The following is a 25,758-nucleotide window of genomic DNA, read 5'->3' on the forward strand; positions in this document are numbered from 1 at the left end:
AATTGAACTGGTAAAAAATGTACGTAGCGGCTATCTGTACTATAATATCTTTAAGAAGCACGTGCGTAAGTCTTCTTTAGGTTTTTACTTTTTTGCAATGGAGTTGTATTAATATGACATTGTAATAAAACCAAGATTCAATTAACGATATCAATATGAAATATTACCGCGAAAGATTCTATGAAAATCTAAACTGCTCATTCAATTCATTTTCAATCATTACCTAATATTATACATATAGTTAATACTTAATAGTTAATACCCATTCGTTGCCTAGTTTGAAATAAACTACAAATAAATAAATGGTTACAGGTACTTTATTTCAACTATGCATTGAAATTACGTGAAGTATAAAGTAAGATATAGAATTGTAATAGCTTTAACATTGAAAAAATGTGCATGCATGACGACATACTTACCTACATAGGTACCTATTGATAAAATGATTTTATTCTAAGATAATCTTAAAAATTTTATTCTATGATTTATAATTATATTCTTCGTGTAACCTCAGATTGTTACAATTCATTAATTAATATCATCTCCACAATTGTCACGCGTTATTTGTGATTTCCATTTATAAAACACTTCTGTACAATATTTAAATTCCTAATCAAATCATTCAAATAAGATGATCCTTTTATTGGTTTGAAATAAAACGCGGATGTGTGTAATTCAGTAGGACTGGGCAGTGGGCATGCGCAGTATGGCCAGGAGCACCGCATCCGCTCCCTTGAGGTTGAGATCGTAACTTAGCCCTGGGCCCTCTTTACTTGCACGCATATCGATTACTACGTAATTTCAACGGATACCAATTTTATAGAAGCCCGCTTTTTTAAATATTAACGAATGTTTTAAGGCGTAACATTTGTGTTTTTGTTTGTTTCAAGTAATCTTTTCACAAAACTACTAGACCGATTTCTAAAACGGTTTCACCAACAGAAAGATTAATTTATATTATATTGTTTTTGTCCCGGGTCAGCCCGAACGGAGCCAGGACGAGCGACTATCTTTCTAGTATCTAAGGGCTTCCTAAGGGAATAAGAATAAATATAGGTTAAAATAAATAGACAATCTATAACAGACCTTCACATCTTTCTGTCACGGTACCGCAATTATAAATGACAATTGAATTTAAACTAACATAAAGAACCTTTAAGGCGGATTTAATGTTAATGAACTAACGCTTTAAAAGAAGGTCTAGTTAATTTATACTCTGCGTTTTTTAATTAACACAGTGGTAAGAATTTTCTTACCTTTAAAAGGGAATACGGTTGTAAATACCTTATAAGGTCCATTTCACTGTTTTTACTCTCCCTAACGGAGCTATACAAACATATGCATGCATATAGTATACATTAATAGCAGTTAAATAACATTGAAGGATGAAAATGAGTATATTTTTTGTTGTACAACAGGCAGTTTGAATACAAATGTATTCAAATACCAGGTTGCGTGAAGCCAGTAGCAGCGTCCGCAGCCGCGGGCGCACGCGCATCTAAATTATTTCAACCTTCAATATCTTTAAGTTTAGTTGGTTAGAAATGATATATATTTATGAATGTAGGACAAGAGCTGTATAATGCAGTGAATATCTATAGCTTATAGGACAACATCTAATACATTCTTAGTGTTTTAAATATATCTTGCTTGTCTATGGTTCTATAGCTTTTTATTGCACTTAAAATAAAATTACTCGTATGTAGCTAGCATAGCTACAATGCTTTCATATGTTGTTGAACTTCTTTTCTTACTAAAAATTGCGGACTTTATTCTGCAAATCGACGTCAGGAACCTTATCGTGATTCTATAATTAAAAATATTACTCACGCGCGTTAAAAATATTTCGATTGCGCGTTTATAAATAATTTAAACTTAATTTACTACATAATCACCCTTTCACATCAAATAGACACGAAACGAATAGGATACCCTTTATTTTTCCTTTATTCTAATAATTGATGGCGTGGTTATGTCTCATTTTGAAGTTAACGATGCCTTATGTCTGAAGGTACCTGCATCTAGACATTTCAAAGGTGAAATGAATTATCAGCACGACTAGTTCTTACACATCAAACGACATTTTGTACAGGATTGAATGTCGGTTGAATCATGACTCTCTTTGTGAAATTAAAGTCTATTAATCTGAGATATTTTTTTACTAAACAATGAAAAATACAAAAATATAAATTAGATGAAGCAAAATTGCGATGTCATGCGGTGTGGGGTAATTGAATAGAATTTCTATTTCTACAGAAGGTCGCTTATAGCATTCGTTATTCGATAAGGGTTTTTAGCTGGTTTATACTCTGGTACTAAGTAGTATTACAGTAAAATTACAACAGTAGAAGAACTTGAAAGTATTAACCAGTGTAGTAACTCATTTATGAGAAAAATAATATCCGCTTTCTAAGAAGGTTCTTTTAATTTCCCAAATATCCAAAATTTACGGTAGTCATTTGTTCTTATACATCTTATAAATTTCAAAATCAGTAACTTTTAATGGTACCTATAATTTATAAAGCAGTGGAACGCGTAAGTTATTTTTTGCATACAAGTACTCCAAGTGTACCTACATACATTACATCTTATTTTTATGGCAGCGTTGGCGAGTGGAGACAATCACGATATTGTAGAGGGCCTAAATGTCAATTGGCTTTCGTTTTAGATGTTTATTCATAATCGCCGTAGTGGCGGCAAACATCGACAATGTTGGGCCAACGCTCTCAATTGTAAAGAGGGCCATTACAAGTACCAATTATTATCAAACAAGATACCGGGGTGTTTACATAACACGCACAGGCGGAAGGCGGATGCTTCTAGCGAAAGTGCGGGAAGCGACTTCATTCACAGCAGACAGCACACATTCCGCATTTTTTGCTTCGATTGATGTGTATTTTACAATTATTATTTTCTTGTCACTTTTATGATTAAGGAAAGTCTTATCGCAAATGTCACTTCAAAATTATTTCTTCAAGCAATAAAAATACCACATACATGATGACGTCACGCATGTGGTGGGCTTCATTGACGTCATAGATCAATGGATCATGTTATAAAAATATTTTAATCTGTTATTAATTATTTTGCTAATTAAAAGTAGTTTTTTAACACTGTAAAATACATTTAATTAATTTTAAATCGGTTTATTATTTATTATTGTAATTTTAAAGATCTGTTGTAGTTGTAAATATATTGAAAAATTAAGCTTACCCTATTTGTTTACATAGACAATGAAAACAATCCATATTATTTTGATTGAAGTTCTTAACAAAAACAACTGATATTTAATGTCTTAATAGTATTTTTTATTACTTCGATTGTGATTGGCGGTTATTGATGCATAATAAAACCCGCATAAAACTTTTTACACACCATTTAATTGTTATCGAAATAGATAGTAGAGAGTCTGTGTAGAGAGTAGAGAGTCCTCTGTTGGAAGAACGTAGGAATAAGGGACCTCACGAGTCACGACCATGGCGTTAGTTGAAAAACTAGTAATACGTTTGTCCGTTCACAGATGTCGCTTTAAGGGGGCGCATAAAGCAAAATAACCAATCTTCTATTAGATGATACGTGTAATATGCAAGACCAAATCTAAAAAATAAAATATATATCAAACGAGATGATATGTTCAACGATTCTGTTTAATCAAAAACATAAAATATTAAAATTTACTCGATAAAAAAAAATCACCAAGTTAGCTCTAATTTTCACACTTTTACGTTTTCTACTTGACATGGTAATACTTATTATGATTTTTTTTTTCATAAACAATTATATTAAAACATTTGCAAGATATTTGTCAGAGCATTTTGTGTAATTACTTTTAGTTTTGGTTTTATCTGCGATAAACCACTTTTATCGTGACAAAATCAAACGTTTATCTCGAGAAAAAAAGAGCGCCAAAAGTGGTTTATCGCAGATAAAACCAAAACTAAAAGTAATTACACAAAATGCTCTGACAAATATCTTGCAAATGTTTTAATATAATTGTTTATGAAAAAAAAATCATAATAAGTATTACCATGTCAAGTAGAAAACGTAAAAGTGTGAAAATTAGAGCTAACTTGGTGATTTTTTTTTATCGAGTAAATTTTAATATTTTATGTTTTTGATTAAACAGAATCGTTGAACATATCATCTAGTTTGATATATATTTTATTTTTTAGATTTGGTCTTGCATATTACACGTATCATCTAATAGAAGATTGGTTATTTTGCTTTATGCGCCCCCTTAAGAAATTATTTTATAAAATGATAATTTATAAGTGTAATTCAAATTACTTATTCTTTAAAGGAGGTAAATGTACTATTGTTACAATTTAGTTGAAAAATGGACAGTATGAACTGAAATTTATTCTGATTATAAGATGATATCTGTTATACTTACCTATGTGCAAGTTCCAGCTTAAGCTGTCTATGCACCAGGCACTTATACCAGATAAAATACATTATTAATAATCACCATATTAGACTAAGAAAAAATAACTTTTGTTAGGGTTGAATATAATTGAATGAGGAACTGTTTTATTACATATAAGATACTAGGTTTCCGCCCGCGGCTTCGCCCGCGCAGTCAAAGAAAAACCCGCATAGTTCCCGTTCCCGTGGGATTTCCGTGATTGCGTCATTTTCCCGGGATAAAAAGTAGCCTATGTCTTTTCTCGGGTATCAAAATATCTCCATACCAAATTCCATGAAAAGTGAACTCTATCTCATGAATTATCTACTATAGAAAATTGAATTAGGTAGACAAGATCACAAGAGCTAACTAACACATGTTTTCATAAATTCTTGTTCCACGAGTAAAAAACTACTCTACACATTCATTCGTTGCTATACCATTCCCCTTGTTCCTACGAAGCCTAGAATTAAATTTCCTCAAAAGATATGTGTAATTATTCTTGTCTCCAAACCGTGACGGATGCATACCGTTGCACTCTGTTGCGCATGGTTTCCACCCGTGACCTTCATGTTGCTAGCCTAAAACATCTACTTGAAGAGAAATACGTATATTTTACCTTTTATCATTCTAGTCTACGTCACTAACAAAAACTACTACTAGTTACTTGGTTGAATTGTTGTCCAGATATCTATATTTTGTCATAGTCAGTCGAAAGAACAACTTAAAAAAGATACTAACTCATAATAAGATCGCATGTGACGGTAAAGAATTGAATGTAAATTTTCAGTTTTTCCTGAGAAACTAATTGTTAATATGCATTCTTTTGGATGACATTAATGTCAACATTATATATATCAACTATATCAATAAATTTTAATTAACGTCGTGAAATAAACTCACATTTTATAAGAATAATGTATATACATACGGTGACATTGCTATATTTATTGTTATCTGATATGAATGTTATATTATTAGGATATATGCAAGAATACGAGAATTTTTTACTTCTTTTAATCTATTGACATTTAGAAGCTTATCTTTTTGAGGATACATCTAATGCTACCATTTTTAAATTCACAAAATAAAAAGTAATTAATTAAAAACTTCATGAAATTATTGACGATATATTGCATGCTTGCTAAGGTAGTATTTTTTGATCAGATCAAAAGATATACGGTTAATAACGACTCTTTAAGACACTTTTAATAAATAAAAAGTATTACTAATTTAAAGAGACTGCGTATAGTAGCTAAGTTAAGAGACCCTAAGCAACACGTAGATATCACAACACAATTTCGCACAAACATAAAACATTTATTATTTAATTTTAAATAATCATCAAAATTAATATAACAAGACAAACTTGTATAAACAAATAAAGCATCAAATTGTATTCAAACCAGAGCATCTAAAATATTTCTCGAAGTATTATAGCACACTAAGCATCTATCATAATGCTTTACGAAGTACCTTACGAAAACATACAACCTTCATAAGGCCATATTAAAAATGGGTACATAAACTTGATGGGCCCTCTACACAATGGGCAGCGTTGGCCCATCAAAACATCGTCGATGTTTGGCCCCATGACGTCGATTATGAATAAACATCTACAATAACAGCCGGTCGTAAACATATTATAGGCACAATTGTGGCACAATTTAGACCCTCACACTATCTGATAGCCTCTACTCGGCCACCACTGCCCATTATGTAGAAGGCCCATAAAAACGTGTGCTAACAGCTGATCGTCCAGCCCGCCCCTCCCCGTATGCCATCATCACATCGGTATGCCGATTGGACACTGCCTGAATTGGCATGTGTCAATCATTAATAGCATGCCAATCTTGTTAGCACATTGTATCTCGTGTACAATGCATAAATTCTTCATCGTCTGAGGAATCTATTAGAAAACTATTTGTCTGCGTGTTTAAATATTTCCAAGGGAGCTATTATGTACATATAAATATATTGTGTAGTTATTTACACAAATGAAATGCCATACGCATATATACTATACGCATCTTTTATGGTTTTATCATAATTTTATAAAAATAGGACCTCCTCATAATGAATAAAGTACAACCTAATTTACAATGTCTATAAAACGTTATCGATTACAGCGTCACTGTAAACTATGTACTTTATTTTAATAATGAAGTAGTATATAGCTTTCCAATACATACGCCTTTCTCAGCCAAGTAATGGAGGAGGGAAAACATTTTCTCAATATCGACACACACCCAGTTATGCTCCGACCTTGTTGCATAACACACTGAGCCATGTACGTTTGTACGTGGTAACCGTGACATGCTTTGATGTATCGCGATTTAGTATAACAACCCTATAGCGAGCAAAGGGAATGAAATACCTTGATCCATAACCTATTTTATTCCTGAAGATAATATGGTCTTAATTGTCATGTAAAGGGATTGTACTAGGCATGTTATTTGAGCAGGAAACATTTCTCCTTTTTGATGTTATTTCCTAAATCAATTCCTGGCAGAACGAATTTTAACCTAAGTACCTATTTATTTAGTTATTTTTGAAAATAAAGACTATTATTAACCTCACAATCGTCTTTATTTTCAAAATTATATACCACCGTATATAAAATAAAAGTCAATTGCTATTCAAACCATGACATGTTTTTTATTTAAACTGTGCTAGATGTAGAGCAAGTATACAATTAATTTGCATACCATTTCTAGTCTAATATGAATTGCGACAAATGAATTACGAAGTTAGTAGTCAACATACATAACGTAGTGTCTAAGCTGTCCTCAAAGCAAATCGTAAAACCGTAGTAATAATGGGATGACATAATAAACTGTTAATGAAGGCTTTTTTAACAATTGAAAAACCTTCTCAGTAAACGACAATAACTGCTTTCAATGCTATTTTCTTTTTGTTATCTGTCGGCGCAATTAAAGAGACGAATCGCAAAAAAAACAGTACCTAGGTATCTATAAAAATAATATTACATCTCTGCGCAAATTCATACAGATTGCAGTTATGATTTTAAACAAACATATTATTTTTAGTAGGTACATACCGTTATTTAATTTTGTTTTAATCTGAGTATAATAGTAATAATAAATAAATATTAATTATATACTTTCTCAAAGTAGCGTCGAGTAGGTACCATGTTGATAACGTACGCGTAGGTGTATTCAATAGTAAAAAATAAAAATATAATGTTTATCGATAAAATATTTCGCTAGCTGAAATTCTCACTCGATTTGCGATCAATTTTACGATGTAAACATCCGTCAAGTATGGACGTAGGTACTGAACTCCCAACTGATAACATACCATAGATTGTGGAGCTCTATTTACTTAGGTTTGTTGAGATTTTTAAATTTATTGAAGTAAAGTATTTAAATATAAAATTACTTTGTGTACTCATTTTTCAGTGTTCCTATTTTGAGTGCAGTATGTTACAGTTTTGTATTAATAAACTCGATGGTTGATGGTATTTCAGTAGATATGTTAAAGAATAAATAGTAAATACTATCTACTATTGTTATACATACATAAATAAACAGTTATGTAAGTAATAGTAGGTGCATTTATGTGAAGACTAAGGCGCGGGTCAAACACAAGCGGCGCGGGCGCGGGCGTGCCATAAGCGCACCTCTTGAATCTGTTTTGCACCACGTCCTTCTTATACATTTTGTATGAAAGAATTTTGGACAGGCGTCGAGACGGCACGCCACGGTTGTGCCAAGGTTGCGCCAAGGTTGCGCCTTTCCAAAATTATTTCATACAAAATGCCAATAGCGCACCCGATGCACGCCGGCAGCGCGCCCGCGGCGCGCCCGCGGCGCGCTCCCGGCGCGCCCGCGGCGCGCCGCGCCGCTTGTATATGTCCCGCGCCTAAACATTTACTACCTAGCCTTGAGTCTGTCAATACAATTGAACTGCAGTCCATTGACGATCCGGAAGTTCAATTAAGTGGAGCAATTTAGAATTGTTTTCAATCACAACATATGCGCGAATATGTTGCATACATTAACGATATATGTTAGATCATTGAGACAATACGCGACGTTCCGAATAGCTGGCATAGCTGCTCTCGCTTGGCTGCCAACGAAATAGAATCCGAAAACAATTTCTACTCCAGATGACTTCATTGGATGGCATTCGCGCGTGCGTGCTGCATGTCATTGCTGCACGCACTGTCATTCTGGCCGATCAGCCGATATCGGAATTCATTAATGTACTTTCGATTCGATTAGGTTTTTAAACACCAGTCACCTCTATAAGGTACTGATGAAAGTGCGTCTTTGCAGGATCACTCGTGCGGAATGGACATTTTTAGATTTGCTGTCAGTTTTCGAATATAATTTAAACCTGTGATTTAAACGCTCAACTGTTTCATAAAAAGATAGAAAATTTATAGAGCCAAAAGCATCGTTACATTATTATTGCTCAAATTGATGGTTTCTAATTTTCAATACGTTAGCTAGTTCTAGTAGCTAGGTATAACAATAATCATAAGAAGCTAGATTTGTACTAATTGTAGGTACCTATTAGTAAACATTCACTCAATACGAATTAGGTTTTTATAACAATTTAAAATGTTGTTTTCAATTCAAACAATGGTTACTTCAATTAGTCATTGAACTATTGCGGAAGTGTTTTTGTTGTACAAAACGAAGTCAATGAAAAACTTAATTGTAAATTGCTTAAGCTGTATCTAAATAGTAAATGCTCTTAATTGAAATAATAAAAGGGAATCTTATAAATGTGATGTGTTACGATTTACGAACAACGTTTAAAATATTTTTAATATATAACATCATATTAATAAACTTATGTATTCATCATTCGTCATCTACGTTGAAATCTTATCTAAAATCGACTGCAAAGTAAATAGATTATTCATATTGAAAAAAAAATGCAGATTTTATATTTCTACGAGCGCTAAAACAGCGCATATGCACAGCAGCACAGCCACAGAGTTAGGTTTCTATCCAACATACAAAAATAAGCATGATAGACACATTTTCCTGAGCGATATTAATTATTAATTAATATTATTAATCATGACCGGTTTATTTTCTATCAATTTCTGCTTCATCAAGGGTTTACAAAATTATGTCTTCTATATCACCATACAAACAAAAGTAGCAAGACATTTTCAATGAACATGCGAAAGACTTTTCTACGTTTCAGCTATACATAGGTACGTGAAACAAACAGTTAAGATTTAAATAAATAGTTAAGCAATCAACAAACTGGTAATTGCGGTACCAATTAAACATGCTCGCATCATTTTAGGACACGTTCAAGTTCCGTGCAAAAAACCAAGTCCCGAATGTTGTACTGAAACGAATGCTTGTTATTATAACAATAGTGATCAGTTGCATTCCACAGTATGTTCGTAACTGTAGTCGGCAACCTACATTCTTTTCGAAACCGTAACAAGCCGCCTCAGCGTTCCGGATACCGGCACACACGCAACAATCGCCGCTGTAACGTTATCGATAAAACCTTTTTCATCGTAACGGCATTGCAATGTTAGATTCTGCATTTGTAGAGAGCTGTAAAATGCTTACATACATAACAGATGATTGGATGAGATTTCGAATGCCAACCTGATTATCTCAAACCACTGAAAGCGCTGATGTGTCTTCTGACACTACATAAATGTTGCACCATACGCTCTTCTTATGCAATCAAAATGGATCCATGCGAGACCATTTGTTAAAAAATTATAATAGCTTGATGAAAATATGGTATGGCTGGTCAAATATAACCATAGATTTTTTGTGCTTGAACTTATTTTTACTATTTACTTATCACAAAACTGACAGTGAAGTGTTAGACACATTGGGCTATAATATATTTGTATTCCAGCTTCGACACAAAATTCGTGTTAGAATTCACATGAAGTCCGCTACTTTAAGTTCAAACACCATTGACAATATGTACCTATAACTGAAGAATATTTGAGCACATGAGTGTTTGTGTCAATTTCCTACTTAACAGCTAGAAAACCACGCCTGTCACCTGAATGCCTGTGTTAATGGACAAATAAATAACAGATCACGAGCATACTTATAAGAGAAGTGCCAAATGTGACGCTACATTTCTTTATATTTTCTATAAGAACTTGAATAGTGCTTTTATGGGAATTATAGAACTCAGCAAGGTATTATTTCTATCTACGGTCGGTTTTTGGAATGATTATACTGTGTCATCGGGATAGATATAACAACGTAAAGATATGGGTGAACTAAATAAGAATTCTTACTAATCTATCAGCAATTTAAGAATTTATATATATTGCGTTCGCAGTTAAATAGTCCCTGTGGCTAACACACGATATTTTAGTGTATGTATTTTATCATACGTATATATTACACACAACATGTATTTAAATATTTTATTTCATATTTATATTCGTATTTAATTATAACACTAAACATTCATTACACAAAACACAAAAAATACAGACATGCATTACACTCATACAAAATAATTATAATATTTATTATTTTATGACGGAGTCGCGGTATTCGCGTAGTATGCGTGCCGCGACGAAATTATCACGGTCCCAGCGGGTAGATCGGAATATTTCTTCAAGTTTCTACACAATTGTAAAATTAACAGTTCGATCTTAGTTACCGAATGCGCATCTAGTCAGTGTCTTTTTGTTCTTGTATTTTCATGCCCAAAGTGTTGCTTGTATCTGATAATTGTCTCTCTCCTTCTGTGCGGAGATAATAAACGTTAAAACTGTGAGTGTGTGGTTATTTGTGCATCACCCAAAGGTACTGTACCTAGTGTAATTAATATCCATTATCACGCACCCCACAAATTGGTGACCCCGACGTGACACTATATATATAAAAACTATGTCCAGTGCAAGTGATTCCGAAAACGCTGATCGAGTTAATACTCAACCGCGAAGGTGCGTCAAAATGGCGGAACGACCGCCGCACGTGTCGCCCGCCCAGCAACCATCCGTTAATTTACGGATCCCACCTTTCTGGCCTGAAAAACCTGCAATATGGTTTGCACAAGTCGAAGGACAATTTGCTATTATGAACATTACTGACAATGCTACCAAATTTTATCACATATTGGCAACATTAGATCGACAGTATGCGGCCGAGGTTGAAGACATCCTTACCGGCCCTGCTGATTATAATAAATTGAAATCGGAATTAATAAAAAGATTATCCGTGTCTAGAGATAATAAAGTGAAACAGCTGTTGATGCACGAGCAGCTGGGATTACGCAAGCCGTCACAATTCCTGCGGCATTTGCAGCATCTAGCTGGTCCCGAAATTCCAGAAGATTTCTTAAAGACAATCTGGACCAGCCGATTACCTGCTGGATTGCAGCCGATCGTTGCGTCACAACCTACGCTGTCCCTGGACGCCCTGGCTGAGCTGTCCGACCGCGTGTACGAGATCGCGGCTCCCACTACTCATGTTGCAACAACTTCTTCATCGTCATCTTCAGCAATGGACGACTTGGCACGCCAGGTGGTGGAGCTGACGCGCCAGGCGAGCGCGCTATCCACCCAAGTGAGCAGTTCCCGACCCGGTCCCCGTGTGCGCAGAGACCCCTCTCCCCATCGTCGTCAACGGTCTTCTTCTCGACGGTCCCACTCCAATTACCGGCGTTATCCTATCTGCTGGTATCATAACAAACATGGCACAAAGGCTAACAGATGCATTAAGCCATGCGACTTCAAGGCATCGCACGACACGAAACGCGTACGACAATCAGTGATGGCGACTAACGCCTGTCCCATTTCCCCCGGTCGTCTTTTCATAACAGACCCCACTCTTAATGTTGAATATCTAATAGATACCGGTAGTGATATTTGTGTTTTCCCTATAACTGCTGTGTCTGAAATAAGATGTAAAACTAATTATCAACTGTGTGCTGCTAATGGTTCCGTCATCGATACTTACGGTTACATTCAATTAAACCTAAACTTAGGCTTACGTCGCGTATTTCCATGGCGTTTTGTTGTAGCTGACGTCACTAAAGCTATTATTGGTGTAGATTTTCTTTCACACTACCAAATTATTGTTGACGTAAGTAAAAAACAATTGATCGATGGCTTAACCAATGTCAGCAGCTCAGCAATAAATTGTAATATGATTAATTGTAATATTTCTAGTGTTAAGGTTGTAACTGGTGGTGATAGTAATTATCATAAAATTTTAGCGCAATACCCAGAACTAACACGCCCCGCTGGTACTCCAGGTATTGTCAAACACAACACTACACACCACATTCGCACAACTCCTGGCCCTCCTGTCTCCTGTTCTCCTAGGCGTTTGGCTCCCGACAAACTCAAAATTGCAAAGCAGGAATTCGAGGCTATGATAGCAAACGGAACAGCCCGCCCATCTGACAGCCCGTGGTCGTCTCCGCTTCACCTCGCATCGAAGAAGGACAATGGATGGCGTCCATGCGGTGACTACAGACTGCTCAACGCCAGAACAATACCAGATAAGTATCCAATCAGGCACATACAGGACTTTTCACACTGTCTGTCTGGTTGTACTATCTTCTCTGTCATCGATTTAGTTAAGGCCTACAACCAGATTCCTGTTTTTGAAGGCGATATCCCGAAGACAGCGATCACCACACCCTTCGGTTTGTACGAATTTCCTTTTATGACCTTCGGACTTCGCAACGCAGGTCAAACTTTTCAGAGATTTGTCGATGAGTTGACGCGAGGCCTAGATTTCTGTTATCCTTATCTTGATGACTTCCTGATATTCAGCAGATCAGCACAAGAGCACGAAGACCACCTGCGCCAACTCTTTACCCGTATGAGAGATTATGGTGTTCTTATTAACACAGTCAAGTGTGTCTTCGGCGCTCCTAAGGTAACATTTCTAGGCTACGAAATCTCTGAAAAGGGAACCAAACCTTTGGACAGCAAGGTGCAAGCTATTGCTGATTTTCCTGTCCCAAGAACTGTTCGAGAGCTACGAAGATTCTTGGGCATGGTTAATTTCTATCGACGTTTCTTGCCCAATGCTGCCCAAATTCAAGCACCATTAAATGCTTTGCTTGTAGGTTCTGTCAAAGGTTCTCATCCCGTGGTCATAGAAGGAAATTCGCTGCAGTCATTCCAGGACTGCAAGAAAAGCCTTTGCGAAGCAGCCCTGCTCGCTCATCCTGCCAGTGAAGCTAAATTAGGACTCGTCACTGACGCTTCAGACACAGCGATAGGTGGAGTCCTACAACAGCTTAAGGATGATGATTGGCAGCCGCTCGCATTCTTCTCGCGCAAGTTGAGCCCGTCACAGGTGAAGTATTCTCCATACGATCGAGAGCTCCTTGCCATCTACGAGAGCATACGGTACTTCCGACACATGCTGGAGGCTAATCATTTTACGATCTATACTGACCACAAGCCGTTATGTTACGCTTTCCACGAGAGGAAAAGTAACTGCACGCCGCGTCAGTATAGACACCTCGACTTTATCTCGCAGTTCACAACCGACATACAGCATATATCAGGTGCAAATAATGTCGTCGCTGATACTTTATCGCGCGTATGTGAACTGCAGAGGCCGGTCGATCTAGAGGAGATGGCAAGGTTGCAAGCTACAGATCCTGAGCTCACTGCGCATCTCACAGGTGAATCATCTCTTCGCCTAAAACGGATGAATTTACCTGGAAGTCGCACTCAACTGTACTGCGACGTCAGTACACCGACTCCCAGACCTTTCGTCCCTACACAACTGCGTCAGCAGGTTTTCAATTGTCTGCACTCATTGAGTCACCCAGGCGCAAATTCATCAGCCAAGCTCGTTGCACAGAGGTTCGTCTGGCCTTTAATGCGGAAGGACTGCCGCGAATGGTCTAAGGCATGTTTGACCTGTCAGCGCTCGAAGGTTAACAGGCATGTCGCGTCACCTATTGGTACGCTCGCTTTACCTTCAGCGCGATTCAAACATGTTCATATAGACCTAATCGGCCCTTTACCACCTTGCGGTGATTATCGGTATTGCTTAACAGCCGTCGATCGCTTCACGCGATGGCCGGAAGCTGTACCACTTACCGACATCACCACAGAAACTGTCGCGAAAGCTTTTGTGTCCTGCTGGGTAGCCCGTTATGGTTGTCCAACCGACGTCGTTACCGACCGCGGTGCACAATTTCAATCGGCCCTATTCCAGCAGCTCGCTAAGTCTATCGGTTTCGATCACCGTAAGACAACCGCATATCACCCGCAGTGCAACGGCTTGGTGGAGCGCTTCCACAGACAATTGAAAGCTGCAATTACCTGTCACGCTGACGCAAATTGGGTAGAAACACTACCTCTCGTGCTTCTCGGCATAAGAAGTGCTGTGAAAGAGGATCTGCACTCCTCCTCAGCCGAGCTGGTTTTCGGTGAACCACTTCGCCTACCAGGTGAATTTTTTGGTCACGACACTTCGTCTTATACTACCGATATCACCGACTTATCAGCTCGGTTGACAAATTTCGTCAGGAATGTTCGACCAGTACCAACTCAACATCATGGTAAGAAAAACATATTCATCTACAAAGATTTAGCCTCATGTGGTCACGTATTCCTTAGGGAAGACGCACTGCGTGGCTCTTTACAACCCGCATACACAGGGCCACATGAGGTCATTTCAAGAGATCACAAATTTTTCAAAATTAAATTAAAAGGAAAGTCAACGACAGTTAGCATAGACCGCCTTAAGCCAGCCTACTTACTGTCGTCTCCTACCGAAATCCTTCCTTCTCCCGCTCTTCCACCTCCCGATCCTCCCCTACCTCTTCCCAGTGCTCCTGTGGCATATACCACTCGCTCTGGGAGGAGAGTTCACTTTCCAGACTTTTATCGCCCTTAACCCGGTCTCTGGAGGGGAGTGATGTGGCTAACACACGATATTTTAGTGTATGTATTTTATCATACGTATATATTACACACAACATGTATTTAAATATTTTATTTCATATTTATATTCGTATTTAATTATAACACTAAACATTCATTACACAAAACACAAAAAATACAGACATGCATTACACTCATACAAAATAATTATAATATTTATTATTTTATGACGGAGTCGCGGTATTCGCGTAGTATGCGTGCCGCGACGAAATTATCACGGTCCCAGCGGGTAGATCGGAATATTTCTTCAAGTTTCTACACAATTGTAAAATTAACAGTTCGATCTTAGTTACCGAATGCGCATCTAGTCAGTGTCTTTTTGTTCTTGTATTTTCATGCCCAAAGTGTTGCTTGTATCTGATAATTGTCTCTCTCCTTCTGTGCGGAGATAATAAACGTTAAAACTGTGAGTGTGTGGTTATTTGTGCATCACCCAAAGGTACTGTACCTAGTGTAATTAATATCCATTATCACGCACCCCACAGTCCCAAGCCACAAAAAGCACACTGAGTAGACATTCAATTTAATTGTGATATTTGAAGCCAATTTCTACGAGATTGAATCAATTGCAAAGCCGTTTACGAATGTTAAAACCTATTTTTCTTATACAATATTAATAAATAATAACTAAGCAGTATTTCGCTAGCATGTGATAGAAACATTACAAGGTGGGAGGTACCCAGTGGGCTGATTCTACCCATCTATATACCTAGTAGACACGGGACACCGGCCACCGCTGACGCTCAGCCAAATTCCTCAGCGCTTTCCCTCATGGCTTGCGACCAGCGCGCGCACGCAAACCAACGAAAGTAAGTGTGCATGCGCCGATGTCGCGTTGCATAATTATATGTGATCAACACTGTTTGTAAACAAGGAATTGTCTTTGGTGTTCCGCTGATTTACGTTTTATAGAATCATTATTGAAGTTAGACGAGGTACTAATGTTTGAGGGTTTGACGAAATTATTATAATTTATAATATTTAATTTTTTCGAGAACCGAATGTTTTTTATAAAGTAATAATACACCAACGTACTAAGTTGTAATTTATTGTCGTACAAAATAATCTCTTTTTCTGCGATTAAAGACTTAAAAGTCTACCAATGTTTCAATTAAATTATTTGGGATAGGAAATATAAATTACTCTAGTAAATATTTTTCATTATTAATTAATTTTTAAGATTGCGTATAAAGTGTTAATTAAAGTTACTTTTAAAAAAGAAATTCCGGTTCTTCATTCTGAATAAAAACAAAAATTATCTTGAGCAGATAAAGATGTCCAAAATAATAATTGGCACGTGCACCCACAAAATTATTGATTCCGTTTGTAAACACAATAATCCTATTTATATTTAGCGGTTCAAATAGTTGTTTCGTAAGTATGCGGAAAATGTCTGCCTATACATTACGATTTACGAGGATGTGAGTAATCCACAAGGATTGCAGTACAATAATTATAATTATTGATGTGTAGCTGTAGAGCATTGGTGAAATTGTTCAACGTTTCCGCGTATTTACAAACTATACATAGCCAGAACGCAACCATAGGAAACTGCTCGTGTATACTTTGTAATGCTGTTTTTAAGTTTGTTATTACAATATATACACGAATTTTGCGTACTGATCGTGTATACTTTGTAAAGCGGATGCTTGCTTCTTCTTTCCAAACTATACACGATCAGTACGCAAAATATGTATAACTTAATATCTAAGCTAACACCACTTACGCTTGAGCGAAATAATAAATATATAGGCAATCAAAGACTTGTACAGCTATATCTATCTACTTTTATTCTTCTTGATTGATTCAGTAAAATATGGAATAAAAATATTATTATGTAAGCTTAGAAAAATAAATAGGTAACAGATATAAGGGTTACCTATGGGTTAGGTTAGGTTTGTGTTTTTTTTAACTACACAAAAATAGGAGCCCCGCGAAGCGGGGCTCCGTCGCCTCGCAACCGTCTTCTTCTGGACTTATTAGATTCTTACATTTTAGCACTATTGTCAATTGTAAGTCGTGCAGTATAGTCGGGAACGAAGACACAAGCATCCTCGATACAAAAAATATACTATCATTTCAGCAGCATTTTAATAATAGATTTCAAAACAGCAATACAATAATATAAACGCGAGCAATGGAGAGACGCCGCGCTTACTCCGAAACATACACGATTAGTCCGCATGCGTACTGGCGCTGTATGTTTTGGAGCGCTATTCTTACTTACTTCACTACAAAGTATACGCGAGTATTTGCAAGTATTTGCGTACTGCTGTTGTATAGATTGGAAGAACTTTGTAAAAAAGTTATTTCCAAACTATACGTGATTAGTTTCACACCGTTGCGTACTGGCCTTGTATAGTTTGGAAAGACGCAACGTTTCCTTTGAACTTCATATGTTCACATAAAATTCTCGACAAATACTAGGTACTAAAATTCATAATTGTTTTGCGATTGGTTATTTTGCTGTAATCTATCAACGTTACAGCTAAAATTATTAACCATAATATGTACTACTAATACTGATGAGTTTTATGACCTTTCACGAAAATGAAAATTTAAACAGATTGTAGTAGAATAGTTTTAACTCAGCAATATTTATTAATTAATCAATTAGATTAATTACTGTATTAAAATTCAATACATAGTATTAAACAAAATATAAAGAAATTCCTACATTTATAAACTATTTAATTTTCTCCTGTTCACGCACTTTATCCCATACCTACTCTCATTGAAATACCCCAAGACGGGTTGAACAAGTTACCTTCATTTGAATTGTATAGGACGCCTCCTTTATACGTCCTAATAGAATAAAATAAGTAGAAAAACTTAAATAAAGGATATTTTCTTTCTCATATTCAATAGAACTTTCCAATTATTTGCGCCTTCTAATGCGTTTTGCTGACTTTATTGGGAAGCTATTGTAAGCCATAAAAACGTACGTGAATGTAAATTAGAGTTGTAACAATAAAGAGGAAAATCCGGTATCGAGATACAATTAGATTTGGGCTTATTATTTATATTAAGACACTTATTTCTCATGAGAAACTTTGTAATACTTTATTTTACTACTTAACGGTTATATAAATGCATTATATTGTCTATAGGGAATGCAATCCCGATCCCGCGGGATCCCGATCTCGCGAGATCTCGTGTAATTTTTCGGGATCAATCCCGACGCATAATATGACGAGATCCCGTTCGAGATTGACGGGATTGGGCGGCAGTGGTCAGCGACGCAACACACAACCACTCGGGTCGCAAGCTTTTCAATTTTTCCTAATTTTTACTAATTCCCTTGAAATAAGCTTATTGTTTGGATTACCTAATTTACCTACGTTGATTTCCTTACAACCTGATTATTATTTAGTTGGTAAAATCTTACCAAGAAAATAAAAACCTTTATTATTTAATCAAATAATAAAGGTTTTTATTTTCTTTCGAGTAACATGTTATTTTAGTTAACCTCACTAGGGGCCATCCATAAATTACGTTACACGTTAATAGGGGGGGAGGGTATCATCTTTATGTGACATAATGTGACAAGGGGCAGGGGGGGATCAAAAGCTTTGTGACGTGACATAATAAAACGAAACGAAATTTGTACGTGAGCAAAAAACTTTGAACAGAAAATTTTTAATCTACCTACCTATTTGTATTTATTAATAATTTCGCACTCTCACTAATCACTATAAGATTACCTATCTCTTACGTAACAACATTTAATTCCTAGAGTCATGTTGTAATGCAAGTGGGACACAAAAATTTACGATTTTTAAAATTTTCGATATCTAAGATTATTTAATAAGTAAAAATAAGTAAAAAAACGAAAATAACTGTTTTCTTTTGATTATTTTTAGATACATGCATAAGTTTGAAAAATGTGTGACGTCACATTAGGGGGGACGGGGTACTAAAAATGTGACAACCTGTGACAAGGAGGGGTTGAAAAGTTCTAAAATTCGCGTGACGTAATTTATGGATGGCCTCCTATCACAAAGAAGCAGTTATTAGCTTTTTCAGTCATCTGAATTCAACTTTTTTTTTTAATTAGACGGGATCCCGAAAATTCCGGGATCCCGCGGGATTGATATTTCTAATCCCGCGGGATCCCGAATTTGCAATCTCGAGTCGGGATTGCATTCCCTAATTGTCTACTTATGTAAAATGCAATGTTCAATTAGGATATAATATTTATGAAGATATAGGTACTTTAAGAAATATCGCAATAGTTTTAAAAGAGGTGATAATCCGAATATGATATTCACGAAAAACTGGTAAGTACCAAAACAATTACAGTTAAATTACATACCTACCTACTAAACATTTCATTGAGTACCTGTTCTAATTCTGGCAAAAAAATTGAATCTAATGTGCGTTTAAAATACATGTTTGTTACTTTGATGATAATATGATCTGAATAAAACTCCAGTACCGACATTATAAACAAAAGGTGTTCCGACATTTAAAGCGTTTCATTCCACATCTGTCGATTGTATACATGAAAAAAGTAAATAAAATTAATATGTTACACTTGGCTGTAGGTACGTTTCCGTCGGCGAACGACTAAACAATGTCAGTGGGAATCAGGAATGTGACCCGCCTACAAGGCCAGATGCCGACAACCATATGGATACTGCGCTAGCTATATCTGAATTCCGAGACGTTTCTAAACATTGACTAATTGATGCAAATAAGTAACGAATCTATACTACTTAATACATATTTTAAAGGTGAAGAGTTTGTTTGTTTGAATGCGCTAATCTCAGGGACAACTTGGTCAGATTTGAAAAATTCTTTCAGTTTTAGATAGCCCATTTATCGAGGAAGGCTATCGATAGGCTATATTATATATCATCACGCTAAGACCAAGAGGAGCGGAGCAACGCGGATGAAACCGTGGGGCGCAGTCAGTAATGGATATAATAGGGTCACAAATCAAGGCGCTGTTGCCAAATTCCATGTTAGTAGTTTAGTTCATCGCTGAATTATATTGAGGTTGCTTTTTCATCACTCGAGAATCGAGATACTATGATACGTCTAGCAGAGGTATTAGTTCTTAGAAATTATAAATGTTATGCAATTTGTTATAACTGTTCAATGGTTATCATATCAATCATAATAAAAACTGATAGAGCGTATTTGAGTTCAAATTTTAATTATTTTACAACAATGACAAAGATCACTGAACTCTTTAGCGTACAAGTATCCTAAAAGTACATATTATATTTATTTTAAAATTATACGATGGTTAATCTTTAGAATAACCAGATTTTTTGCATAAGCCTAATTGGGTATTTAATATTTACGAATATACCTACAGTGTGTCTCGACTAATGTGTTGGTTGTTTATATAATTTTCATCATTTTTCTTCATCTAAGCAATTTATCAAGCCAATTACCGAATAAGTATAAAATCACTTTATAACAAGATGCATTCCAGTCTAAATATACTAAACCTAACCTTGAAAGATCCTTCACGAAAACTGCTAAATCGTTAGCATTTTACGTAATAAATTTGTAGGATAACATGATTTAAAATGTAATTATGGTACTTAATATGTTTAAGAAAAAAAAATTGCATCCTTTTATTTATGGATATCTATTCAGCAATATTTAAAATATTAATTCATAATTACTAACTATTTTATTTGTTTAAAATTTCTAGTAATAAGGTTCCTCTAGCGGTGTTAAAGCGTTATAAAAATAAAAAATAAATTAACACATCAAATCCTAGATTCATCAATCGTTTTTCTATAAATTAACAGTGCTTACACTACACATAAACATTAACTAAAACCATGTTTCTAACGATTTCTGTCTTCTCTTTGCAGACATTTGTTTACGTGAAACGTCTTCATATCCTCTCAGATGTGTCGTGGACGTTATTAAATAAAATATCATCATGGATAACTTACCGAAGCCGTCTGAATCACTGGCAGGGTATGCGGGGCACGGTTGCACCATAGTTGCGGCACGTGATAACACGTCGAGAGCCGATTCCACCTTCTCCATTTTTAACTGAAATGTAAAGCTCTGAGTAAGTTTTAGCTATACTTTTTTACATATATCACTGTTGGGACTTCGTGATTCTTGTGCTTTAAACGCTGTTTGCAGTAATTGATTATGAGGATATTGGGACTAATTGGAATAGTAATAGGTGAAGTACCTACAGAAAGCTGTCGAAAAGGATATAATGAAGTTGATGCCGCGGCCACGGGCAACAACTAGTTATAAAATAAAGACTTAGTTTACTTTCTATATGCATAAATTAAAGCTTACGATTGTCATGAGCGTTGTGCAATGTGGATAGCCTGAAAGGAGTGAAGGGTGCGTATCATATATGAAATTAAATGATTGACGATTACATATAAGTGTTAGTAATAGTACTGTAGTTAGTAGTTACGATCTACAAGAATGCTCATCTACGTATAAAATTTACTTAAAGTGTAATAGCCCCTCATTACAGTAAACACTTATGCGACGAGTTTTTGCGCCAATTCCGCAAAGAGCATTCGCGGACAGAGCAAGGAATTCATGTCTGCGCACGTAAAAATATTTGGCGCGCAGAATGAATGTCGCCGTGAAATCATAAGACGATATGCAAATACCGAAGCGGAAATTCTTCGAGCCATGTAAACGGCTAGACATTGGACAGACGCCGTTGTAAAGCGCAAATGATTGTACCAAGATTCCAATACCATTGGCTTGGGAATCAAGCCAATGTTTGAGTGGTGCTGCTCTGATGAAATGTAACAAACTACGTGACGATGACATAAAATGCTTTATAGAGGGACACATGTTCGATTGCTAAATCATGTTTTATAAATACTAGCTGCGCGACCGAGTTTCTCTCGTGAGATTAGCCCGAATCTGACGAGATGTAGACAGATTTGCTGAGACAACTCTTCAGTAATGTTATTTTTACCATGTTTCTAAAACCTAATAGTTATAGTTGATCAATTAAATCGATAATCTTGATGCGATGCATCATTAGCAGAGGAACATAGGAATTTTGATTGGATGCCACGTTCAGTGGCAGAATAAAGACTCCATGTCTAACTTGTTGTCACATATTATGTACGCGATATATCTGCAAGCCAAAAGTTGCCTTTAATTTAAAAATAATTGACGAGAAAATAAACTATTTTTTTTGACCACAAATATTTCTTATAGCTGAATGCTGATGAATCCACGAGGATGAAGTCAGCAAATTAATCAAAATCACCAAATATACCTAATTTTGTGTTATTTATCGACACTGTCGATAAAATTATGACATAGTTTAGAAAATATCGAGTGAAATTCATTGCCGATTATATCATTCAAATCGTATGTTACTACACGAAATGGTCATGCGAGGCGTGTCGGTATTGTTAAAATCGCAATATTTCAAAACGCACCAATCGTTTCAGCTTCGAAGCGATCTCAATGCGAATAAGCAGGTCAAATATCAATTCCTCACAATGCTTTGTTAAATTCGCATACCGACCAAAATAATATATCTGTGGCCGTATGTATCGCGGACCGCGGTTAACCAGTTGATAGTTGATTCCATTAATATTAGTCCATTGTATTTAAACAAAATGATATTCTGATAGCTCTTTATTTATTTGCACATTCTTATCAAGCGTCGCTTAATAGGTATAATAATGCGATTAAGGACATTCCACACATAGCTGACATATTTTTATATATAAATCCAACGTGAATGTTAATGAGCGTAATGGCTTGAATTCATGGAATGTGAGGATACTTTTATGTTGACGTCGAGATGTTTATCCAATAAGAGGTAAAGGGATTACAAAACGTTATGACGAGTAAAGTGCTACGGCCACGTTTATGTAAAGGAATTTGGTACAATAACCACAATAGAATTTTTCTCGCCTGACTGTATTCGAGCGTGAGTTATGTCGGACAATCTAACTTTTATATGTTATTGTGTCCGAACAAATTTGTTGGTAGAGAATAGTAAAAGGTATGCGAGGAATGTTATATCGATAAGAGGTTTAAGATCTGGTGAAACGTAATTTAAATAAAACGATTGATATTGTGTGTCCCATTTCACAATACTTATGTTTTTAAAATGTATTTTTATATCCGTATAAAAATCAGCCAAGTAGGTGAAGTCTCGTGCCTTTTTGTGGCATGGAGTGATGGAGCAGATGCATTTCACATCTGTTTCACTGATCGATTTTCTTTACGGTAAGTAGTTACCTGCGTGATTAGTTGAAGGCTGGCAATAATTAGCAAGAACCTAGCATAATTTAACCTTCACAAGACTGTACTTTATGTTCGCGGTAAGTTCCAAAAAAGAAAGCCACATGGTGGTCGAACCTTGACATTCCGTATAAAAATAATATTCTATTTTAGTGTGTTTATATTATATGTATCGTGGTCCCAAACACCGTATGTTAAGGTTCAAAATCCCTCCTTTGTGGTAAGGTATGCCCGCATTTGGGGTTCGGTGTTTCTTTACGATGTAACGATGGCTACCCCTGCTGTGCGCACGTGGCTCAAGGGGACAGGCAGTAGGGAGGATGGCAGATGTTTCGAATTTTATAGGGTTTGCTTACATCTCTTTCACTACTGCAGCTGCTCCTATTTTAAGAAATCAACGCAAATGTTTGGGATTTTTGTTTGTACTTGTTAGAATATAAGGCGAGATTATAAGTTGTATGAGCATTAAGCTTACACTTCAATGACTTTAACAATGGGCTGTTAGTTCATTACGTTTTAACACATGCTTGTACCTCGAGCAGACGTATTATTGCCGTATTAAGTACAAGGTAGGTAGGTACCTATATACCTAACTTATGAAGTTGTTTTACTCAGGAATTACCAAGGTAGGTACCTATGTTCTTAAAAATTTATTGAAAAAACATTTGATTTTCGTAAGGAACAAGTAGAGCACTCTGCACTGCCTTATGCGTCAGGCTTATGAGACGGACAATTATTATTTATTTACCTATAGGTATCTTACAAGTATTAACGTAGGTATGAAAAATAAGGCAGAATGTGTTACATAAAACATAAACAGGAACATGTTCTGATGAAATGTGTTTTATTATGAACTCATAGGTAAAGCTGATAATAATTAGGTGAAAGCATAGCATACCATTAAAAAGAGTAGGCTGTGTCAATGATTGCTAAATTATGGAGTAATGTTTTATTACAGAAACATGTTTGTTATGAGTAAACTTCTATTCTTCAATAAACTCGCCTAATTATGTAAGTAATTCTGAAATATTTTTGAGAGGGGCAATGGTGAGCGAAATTCCTCCTACGATATCCGTGTATTGGTCTAGCGAAAGTCTACAAAGGAGTATCAAACCGGGGTCACATTGGGCAATCGGGCGGAGTATTATCGACTTCTTATCAACGGGGCCATGCGCATGTGGATGCCAGCGCTTGTACACCCGTATCGTTCGCATTCCACGTTATTAACTTATTACGCGAGATTCTTCGCCACACCGAATGGATGCCCTCGCTACGTCCGCGTCGCGGCGAAATTTTTTGCCTGCTGTGATCGTGCTACAAACCGGTAACAACGTACTTACTATGTACTCACTGTAGTTATTTGATGCTCATGACTTATGTCTGTACAGGAGTTCGGTCGAATTAAATGTTTATGTTTATTGGTGCAGTAATTTTTTTTCCAAACTCGCTTTGGATAAAATATATTTTACAATTCTTGATATCCCTCATGCTATTTAACTATACATTATTATACAATACTTAAGAAAAAAATGTTACAAAAACGAACTTACAATTAAATTTTCCCACGATGTACACAGCACACGATCAAAGTTTTGTTTGTTTATCACTAGATACGAAAGTATTTATAAACTTGTTATATTCACAAATTCGGATAGAAATAGTCTTAAAATCTTTATTCTCATAATACGTTATCAAGTTAAACTCAATAATACTTCAACAAAACACCGGCAAAGAACGAAAATCAATAAGAAACGATTCGCAAAATAATCCCGTAAGCTTAAGCAATTCAACTACAATACGACTCGCTCTTTGTCATTACTTAATGCGTTTCACTTTGATGTATAGTTTTCAATCCATAATCTTTTAAACACACTGTTGTTATTTGTTTATTATTTTATAAAATCCAACTATCGCGCCACGATTCTGTTGACGAAATAGTCGCGTATGACATTTGAGCCGAGCCCACGACGGTTGGAATTCATGGAATGTCAAATATTTTAAGTGCTGCCATCTATGTGATGGAATGCGAAAATATCGAACGGCGGCACTGGATAATTAGATAAATTATGGTTTTCGAATTTGTTCTGATAATATATTTTAATTTGAACAAAGAAAAATTTATATATTATTAAAATTATTTATATAATGAGAAATAGATTAAGAATTATCTACTTATTAAATAAGAAAGTTTTGCGACACGTTTGCGGACTATTGGAATGCGGCC

General features: G+C 35.9%; 1 protein-coding gene and 1 long non-coding RNA gene across 2 annotated transcripts in view; one reads left to right on the forward strand and one right to left on the reverse strand.

The window, feature by feature from the left end:
* Positions 1-17,147, forward strand: part of LOC149484549 (uncharacterized) — a 163,123-nt gene extending 145,976 nt beyond the window's left edge. Inside the window, exon 2 of the long non-coding RNA XR_016316276.1 lies at positions 17,064-17,147. This is a non-coding gene — a long non-coding RNA (uncharacterized LOC149484549). The remainder of the gene's footprint in view (positions 1-17,063) is intronic.
* Positions 1-25,495, reverse strand: part of LOC149484556 (uncharacterized) — a 32,988-nt gene extending 7,493 nt beyond the window's left edge. The window contains exons 1-2 of the mRNA XM_089700739.1: positions 25,085-25,495; positions 21,233-21,335 (exon numbers count right to left, since the gene is read on the reverse strand). Of these exons, the coding sequence (XP_089556865.1) occupies positions 21,233-21,329 (97 nt within the window). The 5' untranslated portion in view covers positions 21,330-21,335; positions 25,085-25,495. The remainder of the gene's footprint in view (positions 1-21,232; positions 21,336-25,084) is intronic.
* Between the last annotated feature and the right edge of the window lie 263 nt (positions 25,496-25,758).

This window comes from Colias philodice, chromosome 11 (assembly GCF_061535455.1).
Source record: "Colias philodice isolate Cphi_HAF_F1 chromosome 11, ilColPhil1 Martin Lab GWU primary, whole genome shotgun sequence".
In the NCBI taxonomy this organism is placed as follows: Eukaryota; Metazoa; Arthropoda; class Insecta; order Lepidoptera; family Pieridae; genus Colias; species Colias philodice.